At 46.6% G+C, this 20,039-nt stretch overlaps 1 protein-coding gene across 7 annotated transcripts in view; it reads left to right on the top strand.

The window, feature by feature from the left end:
• The window catches only part of LOC104929430 (probable phospholipid-transporting ATPase IH), a 31,581-nt gene extending 13,414 nt beyond the window's left edge, over window positions 1-18,167 (top strand). For 2 of the 7 annotated variants that reach the window (XM_027290914.1, XM_027290920.1), the window contains 24 exons: window positions 527-630; window positions 731-781; window positions 1,753-1,817; window positions 1,906-1,987; window positions 2,083-2,233; window positions 2,328-2,525; window positions 2,638-2,811; window positions 3,357-3,523; window positions 4,092-4,163; window positions 5,255-5,328; window positions 5,443-5,546; window positions 5,624-5,805; window positions 6,186-6,419; window positions 7,148-7,325; window positions 7,401-7,503; window positions 7,821-7,966; window positions 8,321-8,380; window positions 9,396-9,523; window positions 9,604-9,739; window positions 10,262-10,285; window positions 12,000-12,065; window positions 12,290-12,393; window positions 12,491-12,656; window positions 15,255-18,167. In XM_027290914.1, coding sequence (XP_027146715.1) covers window positions 527-630; window positions 731-781; window positions 1,753-1,817; window positions 1,906-1,987; window positions 2,083-2,233; window positions 2,328-2,525; window positions 2,638-2,811; window positions 3,357-3,523; window positions 4,092-4,163; window positions 5,255-5,328; window positions 5,443-5,546; window positions 5,624-5,805; window positions 6,186-6,419; window positions 7,148-7,325; window positions 7,401-7,503; window positions 7,821-7,966; window positions 8,321-8,380; window positions 9,396-9,523; window positions 9,604-9,739; window positions 10,262-10,285; window positions 12,000-12,065; window positions 12,290-12,393; window positions 12,491-12,656; window positions 15,255-15,527 — 3,042 coding nt within the window. In that variant the 3' untranslated portion in view covers window positions 15,528-18,167. Of the gene's footprint in view, window positions 1-526; window positions 631-730; window positions 782-1,752; window positions 1,818-1,905; window positions 1,988-2,082; window positions 2,234-2,327; window positions 2,526-2,637; window positions 2,812-3,356; window positions 3,524-4,091; window positions 4,164-5,254; window positions 5,329-5,442; window positions 5,547-5,623; window positions 5,806-6,185; window positions 6,420-7,147; window positions 7,326-7,400; window positions 7,504-7,820; window positions 7,967-8,320; window positions 8,381-9,395; window positions 9,524-9,603; window positions 9,740-10,261; window positions 10,286-11,999; window positions 12,066-12,289; window positions 12,394-12,490; window positions 12,657-13,236; window positions 13,352-14,223; window positions 14,442-15,254 lie in introns of those variants that run through there. The other 5 variants (XM_027290918.1, XM_027290916.1, XM_027290917.1 and 2 more) reach the window with 5 other exon arrangements.
• Window positions 18,168-20,039: the final 1,872 nt, after the last annotated feature.

Below are 20,039 nucleotides of genomic sequence, written 5' to 3'. Positions count from 1 at the left end.
ATAATTTTCTGTCAATCACCTAATAAATTCATCGACTAATGGTTTCAGCTCCTAATTGATTTATCATTCAAAAATATGAAACATTAATGTAAATATGAGAAAAACACACAATTGCATAATGGTGTAGGTGACACATGGTCACACACCACATTTCATATTCTCACTTCTTCTCTGATGTTCATTGATGTCACTCACAAGCATACGCGTGGCTGCACACACACACACATATATATGTACACCCCACAGTATAGCATTGACTCCACCCTCCTCCTCCGCCTCCTCCGTCCTCCTCCACGCCCCCCGGGGGGTGACCCCCTGATGTGCTCACCATCCCAGCATGCTGTCCTCTCCTGACCCGGGAGCGGCCCGTAACAGTCCACCTCCACAGCTCTCTCTGTCATTTAGAAAATCTGCTGGAAGCCAGGCGGAGGAGTCAAATGAACCCTGCTCTCATTAGTGGCTGTGGCTGACATTTTCCTCTGTTCTTCTTCTTCTCCTCCCCCCTTCCTCCACCTTTCTATCTCAGACCTATTATGCTGTACCAGATACCATGGCCTTTAGAACGGAGCGGGAGGTGGATTCGCTACATGCCACTATTGAATGTGAACAACCGCAGCCTGACCTCTACAAGTGAGTGTAACACGCGCTCGCCGATGCACGCATATTATTATAATCTCATAGAAGCAGGTCGTCCCTCGTTGCTCCTTTTTGATTTTATTTTGCTCTGCAGATTTGTGGGACGCATTAATATTTACACGGACAAAGAAGAGCCTGTGGCGAGGTGAGTGTGCTGCTTTCTGTAGGCAGGTACAAGCTGATACGAACTCTGTGTCTCACTTAATCGAACACTTTCTTTGAGTGTTCCTGCACAGCGCTATTCACTGTTCCCCGTAATTATTATTCTGACGTATTCCAGGAATTTACTCCCACTACTCCTCCCTCAGTTTTGGTCGCACATACACATAAAAGGTATCAAAACGACCGGCTCGGTCAGGAATGATGTGCTGTGACTTTTCCAAGAGTTTCACCAAACGGTTTTGCCAAAAATCACCAAAAACCAAGTTTACAATGGGTGTGTATTGGTAGAATGTTCCAGAGTGGGTGACATCATCGCGGAGAGTGAGTGCATTTGTAAACGGCTCTCGTGGCCACAAATGTCACTCTACAGAAATAATTTCTACATAGAAACGTAGGAAAATTCGTGGGCTACGCAGCGATATCACTGCTGAAGCTGTCAGACTTATAGTTTTGGCGGGAGACGCACTGATGCGCCAGGATCACCCACCGACAGCCCCATCTACTCCCATGTAAACTGGAGAGGAGAAATTTCCCAAAGGAGCACGGGGCACCTGTTCTTTCTCTCTCTCCCCAGGTCACATTTTTTAACTTCACACACTGAAATTCAGCATTCACATGGTCGACAAGATGAGGATGCTCACGGTCATTTGGGCTTTTTGATACCACCTACCGTTTGGCATTAGTGTCCACTAGTTGGAGGGGCTTCATTTAGAGATTTTCTGTGTCTCTCAGCAGTCACTCACACACAGACAGAGCACAGCTGCAGTTAATTGCTCTGACCTGCAGCTGACCCTGGTTGCTTGGCAACCTCAAGCTGCCTTTGACTAACTTTGTTGAAGTCTCTGTGCTGCTGCAATGTCAGTAATAATGTCTTTCAGACACACTCTACATTTATTTAGACAGTTTATAGTTTTATATATAATCTTTAATGCTGTTCCTGTTTCATTCTTGCAGAACGCTCGGGGCTGAGAATTTGCTCCTTAGAGGAGCCACACTGAAGAACACACAACATATTTATGGTAGTAACATGTGGATCCACTCTTTTTTAATGACTCTTTAATGTTGTTGAGAGCAGTGACTTATTGTCTTGTTTTTCCCTCTGCTCAGCTGTTGCAGTCTACACTGGTATGGAGACTAAGATGGCGCTCAATTACCAGTCGAAATCTCAGAAGCGCTCCGCTGTGGAAAAGTATGATTAATGCGTCCGCGGCTTTCACTTCATGATTTAGATTCATCGTCTGTCAGGATTTGTTTTCTGAGGATGTCCTGTCTGTCTGTCTGCAGGTCGATGAACGCCTTTCTCATCGTGTATCTGTGCATCCTGATCAGTAAAGCTGTGATCAACACTGTTCTGAAATACGCCTGGCAGTGGTCGCCTGACCGAGACGAGCCGTGGTACAACCACAGGACTGAGAACGAGCGCCAGCGTCATGTGGTCCGTTCACCGACCTCTGACTTAAAAACACAGCCTCGTCCCAGATCTCATTTCCTCTAAATCTTCATCATCTTTCTTCCTCCTTTACCTTCAGGTGATCCGAGCGTTCACAGACTTCCTGGCCTTCATGGTCTTATTTAATTACATCATCCCTGTGTCCATGTACGTGACGGTGGAGATGCAGAAGTTCCTGGGCTCCTATTTCATCACCTGGGATGAGGAAATGTTTGATGAGGAGCTGGGAGAGGGAGCTCAGGCCAACACCTCGGACCTGAATGAAGAGCTGGGACAGGTACATGAACACACACACACACACACACACACACACATTTGCATACAGTATCTGCAACTCAGCCACTCGCAGACGTGCCCTTACCCCACCCTTCCTCTTCCTTCCCTCCCAGGTGGAGTATGTGTTTACTGATAAGACGGGCACACTGACTGAGAACAACATGGAGTTTATTGAATGCTGCGTCGACGGGAACGTCTACATCCCGCACGCCATCTGCAACGGCCAAATCCTCAGCGCCGCCTCCAGCATAGACATGATTGATTCCTCACCTGGAGGATACAGGAGAGTAAGTGTGTGTGTTTGGCAAAGCAAACAGACTTCTAAATCCAGCCTGAAGAGACTCCTCCTGTGCTCACGCTGCCACCGAACACAGGTGGAGACTCAAGAGTCAAGAAAACGTATTTTAGATGAAGATGTGACGGAGCCACATCTGACAGTTTGATATAAAACATCCGGTATCCACTTCATGAAAACATTTTCTTTACAATGCCAGAGTGCTTTGCTGTGTCTTACATGGAGGAAAAGTCCGCTGGTCCACAGAAAAGTGTCGAGCGTTGCATTTCTGGCAGCGGCAACAGTGATTTGTTTAGATTTAATAGAAAGAAAAAAACTGCGGCGTCAGCAGGAGCAGCAGTCGTCAGCGCAGATGACCAAAGAGAGAAAGAAGTGCAGTCGCTGCCAAAAACTTAAATGTGCACAAAACTTGACTTTATATTTATGGATATGTTGCTTTGTTGCTATGTAATCCTGGGAAACACAGCGACAGCTTCAGGATTAGAGGAAGTTATTTCACGTCAGCGAGGATTACAAATTCTGGATTTGTGTCCGTAGGAGCACGAGGATCTGTTTTTCCGGGCGCTGTGTCTGTGCCACACGGTGCAGGTGAAGGAGGAGGAGACGGTGGACGGCATCAAGAGAGGCATCCACCAGGGCCGGCCCACCTCCTTCTACATCTCCTCGTCGCCGGATGAGGTGGCTTTGGTGGAGGGAATGAAAAGGTAAACACAGCGAAAGCTTGGTCTCTTCCCTCGTGATGTTCTGCTGCTGTGCCAGACATTATGTTGGCAGCCATACTTTCAAACCTAAATGCCAAACAAGTTGCTGCTTTAAAAGCGATCTCATAACAGTATAAACTGCTGTGCAGTGTTTTGGCATCACAGAATCAGAACACACACACACACACACACACACAGATAGAGGCAGCAGGGATTGTTCCTGACAGTACGTGTCCAGTGCAAACTGGACTTCCCGGGTCACATTTCATCCCCTCAGTCACACCCGGAGCAACAAGCCCACACCGACACAGACCAACATGTTTTTTGTTGCTGTGCTATTCCTGGTTTGAACGTGGCCTTCGACACATGTAAGAAACATGGTCCAACATGCCAAATCAGGGGGGTGTTGCTCTCACATATTGCTTCCACAGATGTGAATCACTGTAGAAACTGGGCTCAGGTTGCACCAAATGCGTCACGCAACACCTTTAGCCAAGTGAGTAATACTGCACAGTGTTTGTGGATATTGTTCGTTTTAAATGAATCTGTTCCCTCGCTCTCTGTCTGCCAGGCTGGGTTACACCTATCTGAGGCTGAAAGACAACTACATGGAGATCCTCAACAAAGACGACGAGATCGAAAGGTTGGTCTGTTCGAGGGTCTGTTTGTGGTGACACCGCAGGAGATAAAGCAGCACTCGATGGAGCTGCGGTCGTACATCAGCCAGCCCGGAGAGAGAAGCGGCTCTCAGATTGTGTTTCATGTTCAACAAAAAAAACACAACCACAAAAGAGCGGAGCAGGGTGGTGGTGGTGGTGGTGATCTGTAAGAATGAAAGGCAGCAAGATTCCATTAGAGTGGTTTTGGGGAAATTGTCTAATGTTTTGATCCATGGGAAGTGTTCATGTAACCACCCTCTCTCTACATCACTCTCTGCAGTGGCCTGTCAATAGTGAGCTATTTTAAGGAAGCAAGGGAGAGAAGGAGGAGGGGGAGGAGGAGGAGGAGGAGGAGGAGGTGGAGGGGAAGTGAGTGCATCCAGGAGATTGGAGGGAATGGAAAATTATTCTCACACAGTTTCTGGGGAGTCTTTTGGCCCCTTGCACAAACTTCCAGCACACAAATGTAACATAACTCACAAAGCTCAGTCTGAGATGTTTGGTCTGCATTCACTTCATTTGAATTAGAGTCTGGGTGCAGCTGGACATTTCACCTCTCCTCCTTTGAAGAAGCTTCTTCAGTTCTGACTGGCTGGTGGTGAGATCTGGTCTGGTGGATGATGGTCGTTGGAGTCCAGGCGCCCCAGATTGAACCCATCTTGAAGAAAATGTAGAAATGATGGTATAAAAACACCATTAATTAATAATCAAATGCCGTACTTCATCAGGCCCTTGATTTCTGTTCCACCTCAGCTCATTAATAGTTCCAGAACAGAGAAAAGCATGAAGGAAAACATGGATAACGTCTTGCTGCACACATTAAAGAAGCAGAGTCTGCACTGTCCCTTCCTGTAGACAGCCTTAGTGTCCAGGTGCAGACATACAGTACCCATAGTCCACCACCACCTCCACCTCTTCACCCTGGATGGAAACTGTGCTCAGGTTCGACCTCCTAAAGTCCACGGCCATCACCGGATGAGGTGGACTGATACTCGCTACAGATGACAGAGTGATGCTGAAAGTCTGAGGTGTACAGTGTGAACAAACAAACAGAACTGTGTCTCCTCTCCTTCAGGTTCGAGCTGCTCCACGTGCTGAACTTTGACTCCGTCAGGAGGAGGATGAGCGTCATCGTCAGGTCGAGCTCAGGCAAGATACAAACTCGTACACCGATATCCACGCTGTGTTTCTAAATCCATCATCAGATACTGGACTGTCACTGCAGCTTGTTTGAAGTGTGTGTGTGTGTTTGTTGGATCTCAGGAGAATACCTGCTGTTCTGTAAGGGGGCGGACTCGTCCATTTTTCCTCGGGTGGTGTCTGGGAAGGTGGAGCAGGTGAAAGCCCGGGTGGAGCAGAACGCTGTAGTAAGTGTGTAGTTGGTATCCCTCAGGTAGCCCTAAGCGGTGAAATCACAGCTCTAACACCCCCCCCTCTCTCTCAGGAGGGGTTGCGGACTCTGTGTGTCGCTTACCGAAGGCTGTCTCAGTCCGAGTACGAGGAGGCGTGTCATCAGCTGACCGAAGCCAAGCTGGCCCTGCAGGACAGGGAGCAGAGGCTGGCCCAGGCCTATGACATCATCGAGAGGGACTTTGTGCTTTTGGGCGCCACGGCGGTGGAGGACAGGTTAGTCCCCGTGGAGCGAGGGGAAAGGTTTAAAAAGAGTGCAGCAGCAGGGAAGATTAATGAGTCATGAAGTCGTCTTCAAAGTGTTGGAATGACTCATGAAGATTCAGCCTGAGCTCTGATAGGTGACTTACTCCAACACTGCTGTTTCTGCTCTGTTAAAATATGAGATCTGCTCCATGTTTGACCTGCAAAGGTAGTTTTCTATAACTGATCGATCAGCTGCCTGACAGTTTGATGAACCGGTGCTGGGCAGGCACAGGGGCGGTCATGCATTGATAAGTTATCACCAGTTGGTAATTGATTGATTGAAGTTTTGACGGATGCTTTTTACCCGCCCCACTGGAGGCTGAAACACTTATTGACTTATTGACGTGCAGGCTCCAGGAGAAAGCTGCCGACACCATCGAGTCACTGCACAAGGCGGGGATGAAGGTTTGGGTCCTGACGGGGGACAAGATGGAGACTGCGGCGGCTACCTGCTACGCCAGCAAGCTGTTCCGTCGCAGCACCCAGATCCTGGAGCTGACCAAGAAACGCACGGAGGAGCAGAGTCTGCACGACGTCCTGTTCGAACTGAACAGGACTGTTCTCAGACAACGCTCGATTTCTGGGTATGACACATGCACGTGTATCTACAGCAATGATTTATTTTTAAATGATTGGTTTGGTTTATACACCGAGTGTCCAACAACACTAAAGCTAAAGATGTTCAGGCCTAATCTGACTCAACATGCTACCCAGCTCCTCATACAGGCTGTGGTCATCTTATGACTAGATGATCCAGAACGCGGTGCCTGCCTTTCTACTTGAACGTCCTCATACAGACACATGTTCCCTCCTCCTGGTTCTGCCACCCGTACGCTCAGGACAGTCCAAACTCTTCTCGTCTGTTGTTCCCCGTTGGTGGAACGTCCTACCAGTTCCTACAGATCAGGGGCGTCCCTCTCTACCTTCACAAACCTCCTGAAGACCTCCAGCTCTTCAGAGAGGACCTCCTCTACAACACTACCAACACCTGGACATGACACATTTATCCCCTCTCTGAAACTGGACCTTTGATTTTCCATTGCAAAAGCAGTTGATTGAGGATCATTGACAGGACCCGAGAGGGTTAAGAAGCTCGAGCCGTCACATTTTGGCCATTGTTTTTTCAAACTATTAATCGATTATCAAAATAGTTGTTGATTCATTTTCTGTCAAGCTCTGCAGTGTTTGCATCAGTCCACATGGTGAATAATCAGAGATTATAACAGTTAACATCTGGTTAAATCAGTGGAATAACAAGATCATTTGATAATTAGCTCCCTGTTGATCAGTGATGTGTGACGTTTTGTTCCAGGTTGTCAGTAGACTGCCTCGACTTTGGTCTGATCATCGACGGGGCCACTCTGTCTGCGGTGCTAAAGCCGAACCAGGAGCGAGCCAACCCGAGCAACTACAGAGAGATCTTTCTGGAGATCTGTCGCAACTGCAGCGCCGTGCTGTGCTGTCGCATGGCGCCGCTGCAGAAAGCACAGGTGAGGGAACTGCACGTGAATTTACAAACGTATCTTAAATAGACATTTTAGTGACTGAAACTGTGTTTCTTGCAGATTGTGAAGCTAATTAAAGCTTCCAAAGAACACCCCATAACTCTGGCCATCGGTGATGGAGCCAACGATGTCAGCATGATCTTGGAAGCTCACGTGGGCATCGGTGAGCTCAGTACATGCATTTTCTGTGACCACTGATCCTCATCAGGGTCAGCTGACTTAGATATCTGTGAAATACACTAAACCTCACTTAAATTTAAGTAATTAGACTTCATAAACATCCTATAAAAACAAAATACACATCTAAATTCAAATTCAAATGTCGTTTTGCATGTTTGCCAACATGTACAATGTATTTGCACCTCACCTATATACTGTGAATTAGCTGGACTCTAGTCTTTACTACCTGTATATGTCAGACTCGTGGCTGTGTTATATTCCCGATCAGATTACATGTAACAAACGTCTTTTCCCCTCAAGGCATCATGGGTAAAGAAGGCCGACAGGCGGCGAGGAACAGCGACTACGCCATCCCGAAGTTCAAACACCTGAAGAAGATGCTGCTCGTTCACGGCCACTACTATTACATCCGAATCGCTGAGCTCGTTCAGTACTTCTTCTACAAGGTACGCGACGAATGCCTCGCGTTTTTTAATCACCTTATGGTAATTCCCAGTGAGACACGGAGTTACAAAGATGCAGATTTTTGCATCTACTCTGACAGATTACAGGATTCATGAATCCTCTCCTGTGATGATCAGTGTGGGCGAGCAGCGCCCTGCCAACTGATTCATTTTTTCCCTTTTTGGCAGGCCGGCTCTGTGCGGCCCACTCAGTGAGCTTACAGCACACAATCTGCGCATAAACAGAAATGTGTAGATAGTAGCATTTTTAGATTCTTCAAATCTCTTCACGTAGACTTGTCACAAGCCCGTCACTTTCTCCATTTGTCTTCTTTCTCTCCTCTTAAATCTTTCCAGAACGTGTGCTTCATCTTCCCTCAGTTCCTGTATCAGTTCTTCTGTGGGTTCTCCCAGCAGGTAAGTACTTAATACTCTGTAAGGGCACGGCATTGTATGCACATCATCACATCCTCACAGGGTTCTGCATTAAACTAGCTTCACGCAGTGATTAAAGCTTTTGAGATGTTTATTTTTAAAGCTGCACTAATTCGTCCGTCGAAGCTGAACTGAGCCTCTTTTAGCTCATTGTTTTGATCAGAGCAGACCAACTTGAATAAGCCAACGGCACTGAATGGAATTTTCTCAGGAGGTGGTGGTGACCAAAACAGAGCTTAAAGGAGGCTGAATATTGTAATACTCGGGATAGGTGTTTTTTTAGGTCTCGTCTCGCTATCGAGTGCATTTTTCCTCTCGGCCTTTCACAAAGAGGACTCTGGATTTTATTTCAAGACCGGTCACGACCAGATGATATCAGTGTTTCTTCAGGTGGAACTGAAGTTTCATTTTCATTTTCTGGCAGCGAGACCGAGAATAAAACAAATCACTGTGAAAGCAGCTGAGAAACTTCAACAAGTCGTTCTTCAGTCTGTAGTTGTAGAGCAAACACACTCAGAACAGTTCCTCCATCAAATCAAACATAAAGCAGCTCATTAAAAAAGGGAGTAACTCATGTGAAGTAGTTCAAATCTTCTGTAATAAAATTAAAAATTTGAAAACACAAAGAGTTCGTCTGTAAAACAACAGCAGAACTGCAGCGTGTTTACTAAGGAGGCTGCGAGGCCTCACCCAAAGAGTCTTGACTTGGTCTCTGCACCTCAGTCTTGGTCTCGGTGCCTCAGTCTTGGTCTTGACTTGGTCTTGGCGCCTCAGTCTTGGTCTTGACTTGGTCTCGGTGCCTCAGTCTTGGTCTTGACTTGGTCTTGGTGCCTCAGTCTTGGTCTTGACTTGGTCTCGATTTAGGTGGTAACTTTAAATGATATATTATATAATGTATTTATCTTTAATTAGAACACTATTTGCCAACGTGTTCATGATGAAAACTTTCTAAGATGACGATCTGTATTGTCCGTATCATCTTATTGTCCCTCTGCAGCCTCTGTACGACACCGCCTATCTGACGTTGTACAACATCAGCTTCACCTCCCTCCCCATCCTCCTCTACAGCCTGGTTGAGCAGCACGTCACCATGGAGACACTCAAGAGGGAGCCCTCGTTGTACAGGTGAGGAGGTCAAGGTGTCTGAACAGCTGATATCTGTAACTTTTGTCACACTGTTTGTTTTTGCTGTCCGTCTCCTTCAGGGACATAGCTAAGAACTCCCTCCTCCGCTGGCCTGTCTTCCTGTACTGGACATGCCTCGGCGTGTTTGACGCCGTTATCTTCTTCTTTGGTGCCTACTTCCTGTTTGACAACACCACCTTCACCAGCAATGGCCAGGTAAGCGTCCGTCTCTGGGTCAGCAGAGGCAGAGAGATCAGTCACACTGTGGAAAGACTAGAAACAGAGCAGATGTGGCGGTTTCTGGGAGGTGTCCCTGTATGGAAATGAAACGAGGATAATGGACACAGTTAGCGCTTTCTTTACAAACACTCATCCATCTCCATTGGATTCTCATGAAAAGAGTTATTGTTCCAGGATGACTTTGATCTTTAACAGTAAGCTTTTATATCTCGGGCCCCCCTGTAGGCTAACATTGGATCTTCATTCATATCGACAACGCAATAGCATCTTTCTCTGTATCGTTAATTTGTATCATGTCAACTGTTTTTGATTGCCTTTGGTCCTGTTTTTTAAGTTGAAACATCCTGAAATTCATTTTACCCTTTGTCCTGATTCCTTTCTCTTTTCTCCCCCCCTCCTTCTCTCTGCTTCCTCTCTCTTTATTTTGCTCCTCTTCTTCTACTCCTCCTCCTCCTCCTCCTCCTCCTTCTTCTTCTTCGTCTCCTTCTTCTTCCTCAGCTTATGACCACCAACACACAGATGGTAAGCCCTGTCTCCCCTCCCTGTCAGCTCTCTCTGTCTTTCACGCTTTTTTCAGTTCCTGTCGTACCGTTTACGCTTTCAGTTTGACCGTCTCATCCGGTTTCATCCTCTCTCACTTCACATCATCCATGCACTTTCATTTGAATGTGTAGTTTTCCAGTGCTCCATTATTCCCCCCTAATCTCTGTAAAGCCCTGAATCCTGCACAGTACCTGATCCTAACAACTCCACTGACATAGTAGAAACCTTAGACGCTCCCCCCACATTATCCTTGTGTTTCCTTGTGGTAGTAAATAGAATATTGCTAGTCTGTACTATAGATTAAGATCCAACATCTGTTTGTTGTTCTGTCTAATGTGTTTGTGCATTTGTGTGCGTGTGTGTGTGTATATGTATGTTCATGTAGCAGTTCTTGGGGTTGGTTGGTTTTTAGTTTTAACTGCTCCGGCATCCAACGGGGCGGCTGGACTGTTTTCTAAATAAATAAAGGATTAATGAACTAGTGTGTCTAAATAAATGTAGAGTGTGTCTGACAGAGACTTCAACAAAGTCAGTCAAAGGCAGCTTGAGGTTGCCGAGCAACCAGGGTCAGCTGCAGGTCAGAGCAATTAACTGCAGCTGTGCTCTGTCTGTGTGTGAGTGACTGCTGAGAGACACAGAAAATCTCTAAATGAAGCCCCTCCAACTAGTGGACACTAATGCCAAACGGTAGGTGGTATCAAAAAGCCCAAATGACCGTGAGCATCCTCATCTTGTCGACCATGTGAATGCTGAATTTCAGTGTGTGAAGTTAAAAAATGTGACCTGGGGAGAGAGAGAAAGAACAGGTGCCCCGTGCTCCTTTGGGAAATTTCTCCTCTCCAGTTTACATGGGAGTAGATGGGGCTGTCGGTGGGTGATCCTGGCGCATCAGTGCGTCTCCCGCCAAAACTATAAGTCTGACAGCTTCAGCAGTGATATCGCTGCGTAGCACATGAATTTTCCTACGTTTCTATGTAGAAATTATTTCTGTAGAGTGACATTTGTGGCCACGAGAGCCGTTTGCAAATTAATTCTTTGACAAACATTTCTCTCCCTCTCCACTCTAGCGATGAAGTCACCCACTCTAGCTCTGGAACATTCTACCAATACACACCCATTGTAAACTTTGGCGTGGTTTTTGGTGATTTTTGGCAAAACCGTTTGGTGAAACTCTGAGAAAAGTCACAGCACACTATTCCTGACCGAGCCGGTCGTTTTGATACCTTTTTTGTGTATGTGCGACCAAAACTGCGGGAGGAGTAGTGGAATAGGGGAACAGTGAATTTGCCTTGCAGACACACTCAGTGAAGGAACTCCAGCAGAGACAGATGCACTGGCACCAACAACCAGCTGTGGTTATTACATAAAGTCGCCTGTTCCTTCATCTCTCTTTCCCTCCACCCTCCGCCCTCTTTCATTCTCTCCCTTCCCAACTCTCATTCCATCTGTTCGCCACCTAAACCTGAAAAATATGGATGCTAAGAGGTGATTTTCCCCAAAGCTTAGAAGAAAAACCCCAGAGAACACTTCTGTCCAGACAGCTCACCCCTCACCTCATCAGATATGATGTTTGGTGTCAGACTAGCACCTTTAAAACTACGAGATTTTTCACTGTATCCACCGGTGGATGCCAGGTGATAGGCAGGATGTGTGTGACTGACTCTCTCTCTCCGCTTCCTCTCTCGCCTCGCAGATGTTTGGGAACTGGACCTTCGGGACTCTCGTCTTTACTGTGCTGGTGTTCACCGTGACGCTCAAGGTGTGTGTGTGTGTGTGAGCGTACTGCATGATCTCTCCATTTTAAATGAGTTCATTACGTTTGCACGCGTGGACGAGCTTGCGGCACACATGTTAACGAACATGTTAGAGAAAAGATCGACTACACTGACAGCTTGGTTTGCACAGCAGTAAACCCTAAAGGCAAAGGCATTGACTGCATCGACTGCTCGGGTGTTTACTATGTATATATTCTGTTTGTTTCAGCTTGCCCTGGACACACACCACTGGACCTGGATCAATCACTTTGTCATCTGGGGGTCACTACTTTTCTACGTTATTTTCTCTCTTCTCTGGGGAGGCATTATTTGGTATAACGCTCTTTGTGTGATCATTTATAACTTTTATGTTTTTGATTAGCACATTTGTGAAAGATTAACCTTTTTTTCCCCTGTGTCTCCTGCTCAGGCCCTTCCTGAACTACCAGAGGATGTACTACGTGTTCATGCAGATGCTGTCCAGCGGTCCGGCCTGGCTCAGCATCATCTTGCTCATTACGGTCAGCTTGCTGCCAGATGTCATCAAGAAGGTCCTCTGCAGGGCCGTGTGTCCCACAGCCACTGAACGTGCACAGGTAAGAGCTGAACACCGACTCTGAAGCTTTGAACTGTGAACACACGTTTAGTTTGAGATGTAGCGACTTCTTACATATCAACTAATTGCTTTGCTAAAACCATTAACCAACAACTAATCTCTTCTTTAGCAGTACAGTTAGTTCACCACCTGAAATGATCTGATGTAGCAAATAGTATTTCTTAAATTGATGCGAGCGGCTGCAAATCTATTCCACTCTATTAATCATCCAGGAGAGCATTAGGATCTCTAATAGCTGTGAGCAATGGTGTGTTTTAGAATGACTTCCTGTTCCCTATGGCTTAGTCTCCTAGCTTCCCGTGAAGCAAGAAGCTTCACCACAAATGGAAAAATGAATGAAAGGTCTGACAGATTTTTTCCCGCTGTGCTCTTTCTTCTCTTTTCTCTCTTCTCGCTGCACCCTAATGGACCACCATAATCAAAATTCACACCCTTCCACATCGTTTCCTTTCTCCGTTTCCCCCCTCCTTCTTCTTACTGTCTCCTCTCTCCTTTCTCCTTTTCTTGCCCCCCCCCACCCCGTGACTCCCTGCACTCGCTCGCCTCTTTCGGGGCTGCAGTCCACTCGCCCGTGCCTTACTGTGGAGCCGTCCACCATCTTCATGCTTTCTCAGTCCTCCAGCAGAATGAGTTTCTGATTGGCCCAGAGAGACGAGAGAGGAGCAGGAAGAGGAGGTGACTCTCTCTTTTACGCCCTTATCTCTGTATGTGCATGGTGGCATGTCCCAGTGTGAACCACTGACCACTGTCTCAACACCTCACCTCATGTGACACTAACTGCACTGATGATTTGTGAACATTTCCATGATAGATTTCATGTTTTCTGTCCTGTTTTATATTTAGATTCAAGAAATTTAAATAGCGTGCACCGTACCATGTTTGTTTTATGTTTTTCATGTTGTCATGTGTTCTTGGTATGTGTGGGACATCAACAATTATCTTGATACATGTCAATTATAATCAATTATTTTGTATTTGTCATTTTTAAAGCAAAAATCCAAATCCAAATGACTGACTGAGAAAATAATAATAAGAAAATATATATTCCCGATCGTATATTAGCTGTCAGCTGTCAGTGCTCAAAGTGAGGTCCTCTGAAACTGAGCTGTGGCCACACTGGTATCTAATCTCAGATCTGGCCGAGGATGTGAATGAGCAGATATGTAGTACACCGAGCGTAAATGTGTCATCGCTGCACTAAAAGCCTGCCGTGGCAGATTATTTTAGTGTTTATTCAGGATTTAAAGGTCCCACCTGTGTGTGTGTGTGTGTGTGTGTGTGTGTGTGTGTGTGTGTGTTTGTAGGATTTAGTGGCACCTAGCTGTGAAGTCGGAGAATGCAACCAACTCAGAATTACCGTAGAAACATATACACTAATGAAAACATACCTGTGAATCTTAAAGTCCTCCTAAATGTTACACACTGGACCTCTAAGCTGAAGGTCCATGATCACTTTGAGCTGTGTGTACCTGATAAACTGGCAGCTGAGTATACCTGGATACAAACAGATTCCATCATCACCTCCTTTCCTCTAACGTCATCCACAGAAGGTAAGAGCAGCAGGAGCCCTGGAGGGCTTTGTGGCTCCTGGCACTGCTACTGCTGGAGAGGAAAGCAATGAGAGGGACCTGCTCCACCGTGATAGGACCTGTGAGGGAGACAAAGCTACTAGGACCTATGACTCCATGATGTCACACAGCCACAGCACCCCGCTCAGCAAACCCTAGAGAGTGCAGCCTCCCCTAGTTGGGCTAGGGTCACCATGGTAACAGCACGCCGGAGGAGGGCGTTGACTATAGGGGAGGGGGGGGTCGGGTTCTTAATGCTGCCGCCATGATGCTGCCTGCTGCTCTGCACTGCATGGGGAGTGCGTGGGCCCGGTCTCCAATTAACTCTGCAGTGCCGGCTCCAAAGCATGCTGTGCTACTCACTGCATGTGGGATGATCTGGGTACGAGCCGGATGAGAAGTTTGATTCTGTCTTCAAATCTATCACTGCTTGTCATGCGGGAGCCAACAGGTCGAAGGCTCGCTGTGACTCAACCTGAAGATAGATGTGACAGCAAAGCTGAGGGACGAGGTTTAACTATGAAATATGACATGACGGGAAGGTTTGATTAACATTTAGATAGTAACCAGGGTCGCATTCTTTCAGGGAAGGTCAGTATTGATCCATTATTGATGTCCAGGTTGCAAATGGCAAAGCATGTACTGTGTACCCGTGCACCCTAACCCTACCCTTAATCCTGAGCAGTGTCCTCTTGCACCAGGACTACTGGCGACATCTGCTGCTGAACGGTGGAATAGCATGTGTGAACATTGTCTTGATGCTTAATCTAACATGTAATCAGAATTTGGGAGTTTTCTGAGGGTTTCTCATCATTGATCACTGAGTTCTGGATTTCTTTGTTCAGTAAATTAGGACTGAATATCTAAAACAAACCTGCTAAACCTTCTGATTCTATCCCTGCTGCTGTCTCACACCTGTCGTCATTCTGTGTTTGATTCTTTTGATTTTCTTTTTCCACTCTTCTGTTTGGATTTCCTCATGACGACGCTCCCTCCGTCTCTCTCTGCAGGATCGTGAGAAGCTGTCGCGGGATGGCGTGGCCGAGTCGACTCCACCGTCCTCTCGTCGATCCTATAAAGGCACGAGCACGGATTCCTCTCACCTCCACCTCAGCACCGTAGAGATGCTGTCGCTCCGCGGGTCTGATCCCCTCCCTCAGAAACTACTGGCCCGCTTGACGGAAGGCGGAGGGGCAGACTTGCGCTCTCTCAGCCCCTACGTGCTCCGACTCTCAGGGGCGGGATTCGCCTACTACGCTCCGGGGCCGGAGACCTCCGTGTGAACGCGGACGCAGACTCTGAAACTATGCGTATGTGAATCTCGTGGGCTGAAACATAAACTACATCCCACAGTGTGTGTGTGTGACCAAGATCTGCATCTCAAGGGTCAAGGATTTGTTAGAGCAAAACACAAACAGGTTCACACACCTCCATGCTCAGTTCACCATGTGCATTTTCTGGGCTACAGCTTGAGTGGACAACCCTTTAGATATCACAGCCCCGACGCCTCATCTTCCACTTTGGTAACATCTTTGTGTTTCAGTGTAGTCCTTGTCTTAGTCTCATTAGAGTTCCTACCCAGACTCTTACTTAAAGAACAAAATGGGGAATAAGGTGCGATGTTTCGTGCACTAAGGAACTGTCCTGTCTCATTTTCATTCTTGCCTGTTCCTCCACTTTTCGTGTCCGTCTTCTTCTTCTTCTTCTTTTTTGCTTCTTTGTAAATGTTTGCCATGTACAGTCTGTGGTCCGGCCAAGTAAAGGGGAGCAGCAGCCGTCGAGCTCGTGCCCTTTAGGTGTGCGTGAGTGTGCATGTGCGGGAGTTTGTATGCATGAATTTGCCTGTTACTTGTATGTTTGTATGTGACACACCTTTGCCTTACAGGTAACCACACAGCAGCAGCAGCAGCAGCAGCAGCAGCAGCAGGCTAGGAGCCAAAGGAGAAAGGTGTTTTTAAAAAAAAGAATAAGGTGGTGTATTACAAAGCCTTACACTCACACACACCCATCAGCTGGAGGAGAGAATGGGGGGAATCTGAAGAGGGGATGTGCAGTATTCGAGCCACCCTGCCTTAATTCATAGAGACCCATTTTTCAGTGGAGTTTAAACATATCTGAGCGGACAGGGGAGGTTCAGCCGGCACATGTCTGGAACAGTGTGTGTGTGTTTCCTCTTCCTGAGCCCTCGCGGTGTGTGTCGACTCGTTTTTGTAGCATGTGGACTCTCTCTCTCTCTGCTGCATGCTGATCTGTCCTCCTCTCAGATCCGACTTCTCCGTTCATCATCAAACATATCACGACACCCTTTTCTCTCTCTGTCCTGACCACGTGAGCACTCTCCATGTGGCTGTGTCGGGTAACAGCAGCAGCAGGATGGAGTCTTTGTATTTCTGGATGTCCTCGATGACTTGCTGTTTCCTCCTCACTGTTGCATCGTGCTCGTGCGTTTGCCGCCACTCTCTGTGTTATGCAAAAGTCGTATGTAAGAATGCTGATGTCATGCTGTCACATATGTTGCATTAATCAATTTGTTCTCAAACTTATCAATGGCGGTCACTGTTGCTGTATGAATGTAACTTAAAAACTTTTGATATATACATGGTAGCGAGGCGTACGTCTGCTGTGAAGCAGGAGGGAGACTTGAATCGGCGACGTCACAATCAAACAGAATGTTGGACTGATTTGTCCATCATGTCCTCCAGCCTGAAGATTGTAGCTCATTATGGACGAACGTCTCTTCTGCATCTCTAACATCCGAAGTCCTCTTTTGTCCAAAGCGTATCTGTCGTGTTGTTGTTGCACAGCAAGTGACTGACTCTGGAAGTCTTGAATGTCAGATCCTGAAGCATTTTTCTATGTTTATACAGTTTATTTTCATACACCATCACCATCTGCCAACATGTATAGATTTAAACGGGCCTTCAGTGTTTCTTGGGGCACAGATGACTTATCAAAGTTTGGTTGGAGGTCTGGATTTCTCTTTCAGTTTTCATTCAAAGCCCACGAGCCTCCACAAGTGTTTGGGCTCAACGTCCTGACCTCAAGTAGATTTAATAAGAAGACAGCCTTGGTGCTTGTTATGCAGTGTCCCACCTCACTGTGCTGTTGCCATAATGTCTCCAGACATATTCTAAATGTCACACACCGATCCTACCCCAATAATACTGTAAGGTCTGTTTTACTTTCATAAACGGGGTGAACTCTTTGTAGCCGCTCGTTAGCCTTCACAGCTCGAGTCATCTTTGTGTTGTCTCATTCTGAATATTTCTTTTTGCTACTTTTGTATCCCAGAGAGAAAACTATATTTTAACTCTGTTAGAATGTATGTTCAAAATTTATAACCAAAACCAGAGAAACATATACATTATATTATTCATTAGAGATTTACGGATAGGTCTACACGCTGCACTTTGTTCCACTGATCAGTTTGTCCCCCCTAAAGCAAGAGTCGACTGTCCGTCCGTCGACCGGGGTTTCTAAGTGTTCACTCTTCCTCACGAGTTATTTTTCTAAGAAGATTGTAGTGGTTGAAATAAATAAAATATATTTAAAAAAAAGTGACCAAATAACTTGGATGGACTGTCTGTAGCTGTCGACCTCTGTCTCAAATGGGTTTATCGCACCAGCCTTTTACTGCTGATCAGAATGTCAAACTGCAGAGCAGCAGGTGCTCCTCCGTCATTCCTGAGCTTGGCAAAGGTCTGAAATGTCAACTCGTGTGCTCGAGCAGCACACTTCATATCATACCTTCAGTACGGCACTGTTTGTATTACTAAACAGGTTTTGACTATTTACTTTTTTTTTTTTTGGATATAAAGATTTTAAAAGTTCACCTGTTGACTTTTTTGCCAGCCTGTCTGTAGCAACTGAGGGCAAAGCACTGTATTGTCATTCTGCTTGTAATAAAGAAAGAATGAAAACACGGTCGCGTGTTGTTTATGTCATTGTGTTTCATTCCCTGCATGTCCTCCACCATTTTCTGCCCCTCATCCTCCCTAATCAGCCTCAGCAGGAGGTGATCACAGGCGGGTTATCACCAGGTTAGATGAGTTTCCAACTTGAATGATTGTTCCACTTGTTTTCAGGTTCTGTGGGTTCGGTGTCTATGTCACTGTGCAAGAAAAGATGATGAAGTGACCCCTGGAGGAAACGGCCTTTGCGTTCCTCTAAGTGGTTAAATAGTTCCCTGTGTGTTTTTATTAATATTATTAAGAGTCCACACTCTGTACTCTGTAGCTGGATTTCAGTCTTTATATTGACGCCTCCTTGTGAGTGTGACCATGCAGGTCAGCAGAGTCTATGAAGAGTCTGTGCTTTGAAATGTTACTACTGCTGCTGGTACTTACCGTGTTGTTGTCTTTCTGGATTTCTGGATTTCTGGATTTTAACTAATGATAAATTAAAACATTGCAGACCGGGTTAAACTGTCAAACAGCAGCTTTGTTTGCTACATACATAACCTTTGCTGATTAAATGGACATTGTCATTTTATCCTACATTGAGCACTGTGATGTTTGCAGGTGCCTGAGTCAGATGATGTCCACAACAGGCAGGTAAAGGTGTGATCTGCTGAACGCTGTTTCTTCTCTGCTTAATTATAACTGTGTAGAACATGAGCACCAAACTATAAATATAAAACTTACATTTGCAACCCCTTCAGGTGCAGCAGCTTCCTCTGCCTCCATCTTCTGCTGTTACGTTGCCGAAATGGCACCCAATGAGGGCGAGAAGTTTCCAGTGTTCCAGACTCAACTTTGGGATTGTTACGAGTGAGTTTGTCATGATGAACAGTGTTAGTATAGCTGAGGGTGGTGACTGTATAGTTTGTGAATATGGGCTGAGTCTCTGAGGATTGGAGCTGCATCAGTTTTCGGGGTCCCAGTATTGCTGGGTTACTGTCACACAGTATAGAACAGAGCCTTTATTGATGTCACATGCTTCTTCTATTATCAATCAATCAGATTTTATTTGTGCGCCACATTTCACACAAACAAAGAGCATGTCTGTTGTGCTTCAGTTTGTCATAACCACGTGCTGTCACATGGTGGCACTGCAGTATAATCGGTGGTGCATGACCAGGATGCTGTTCATGTTTCATGACATGGCTGTTATGCCTTGCCTCCACACTGGGTGTCACTATGGGATCAGCTGTTGTCGTTTGAAAAATGTTGACCTTCACTTTCCCTCCCCCTCTCTGTCTGCACAGGTTTGCACCATCATGCGTGCTGAGGCTGAAGCATGCATGTGCGACTGAGGCTGCCTCCACCTCTGCCTCCGCCTCCGCCTCCTCTTCATCCCCATCGCCAGCTTCCTGCCCACCGCATCCCTCTGTGGAGGACTCGTCGGTGCAGCTTCATCAGCATCATTCCGTCTTCCACCTCTGCAGCATCCTCTCCATCCTCGAAAGCATCCATCTCCCTCAAGCATCCCAGCACTCCTGAGCTACACACCCCCCTTCAGGTCTTTTCCCTCCAGCATCCGTGTGACGCACAAGAAGACGGCAGCCAGGCAGTCACAACCCGGGTTAGTTCACCCCGCTGCATCCCCCTCTTCCCTTCAGCTCGGCGGGGCTCGTTCCCCTCTCCCGTCCTCTTCACCAGCATCCTCTCTCCGAAGCGCCGTTCAGGAAAAATCAGGCAAGCTGTCTCTTCTTCCTGTGAAAGTGTCTGTTGGCTGGGCAGCTGGTCTTCCACTGTCCCTCTGGAGGATGATCCTGTGGATGAAGACAGAAGAGATGGCCCTGGGGGAGCTGCTGGAGAGACTGAGGACAGTCACCCAAAGCATAGGTGGGTGGC

The sequence above is a fragment of the Larimichthys crocea genome, chromosome XVIII (assembly GCF_000972845.2).
Source record: "Larimichthys crocea isolate SSNF chromosome XVIII, L_crocea_2.0, whole genome shotgun sequence".
NCBI lineage: Eukaryota > Metazoa > Chordata > Actinopteri > Sciaenidae > Larimichthys > Larimichthys crocea.
Note: the sequence above shows the minus strand (reverse complement) of the source record. Positions and strands in the feature narration are given on the sequence as shown.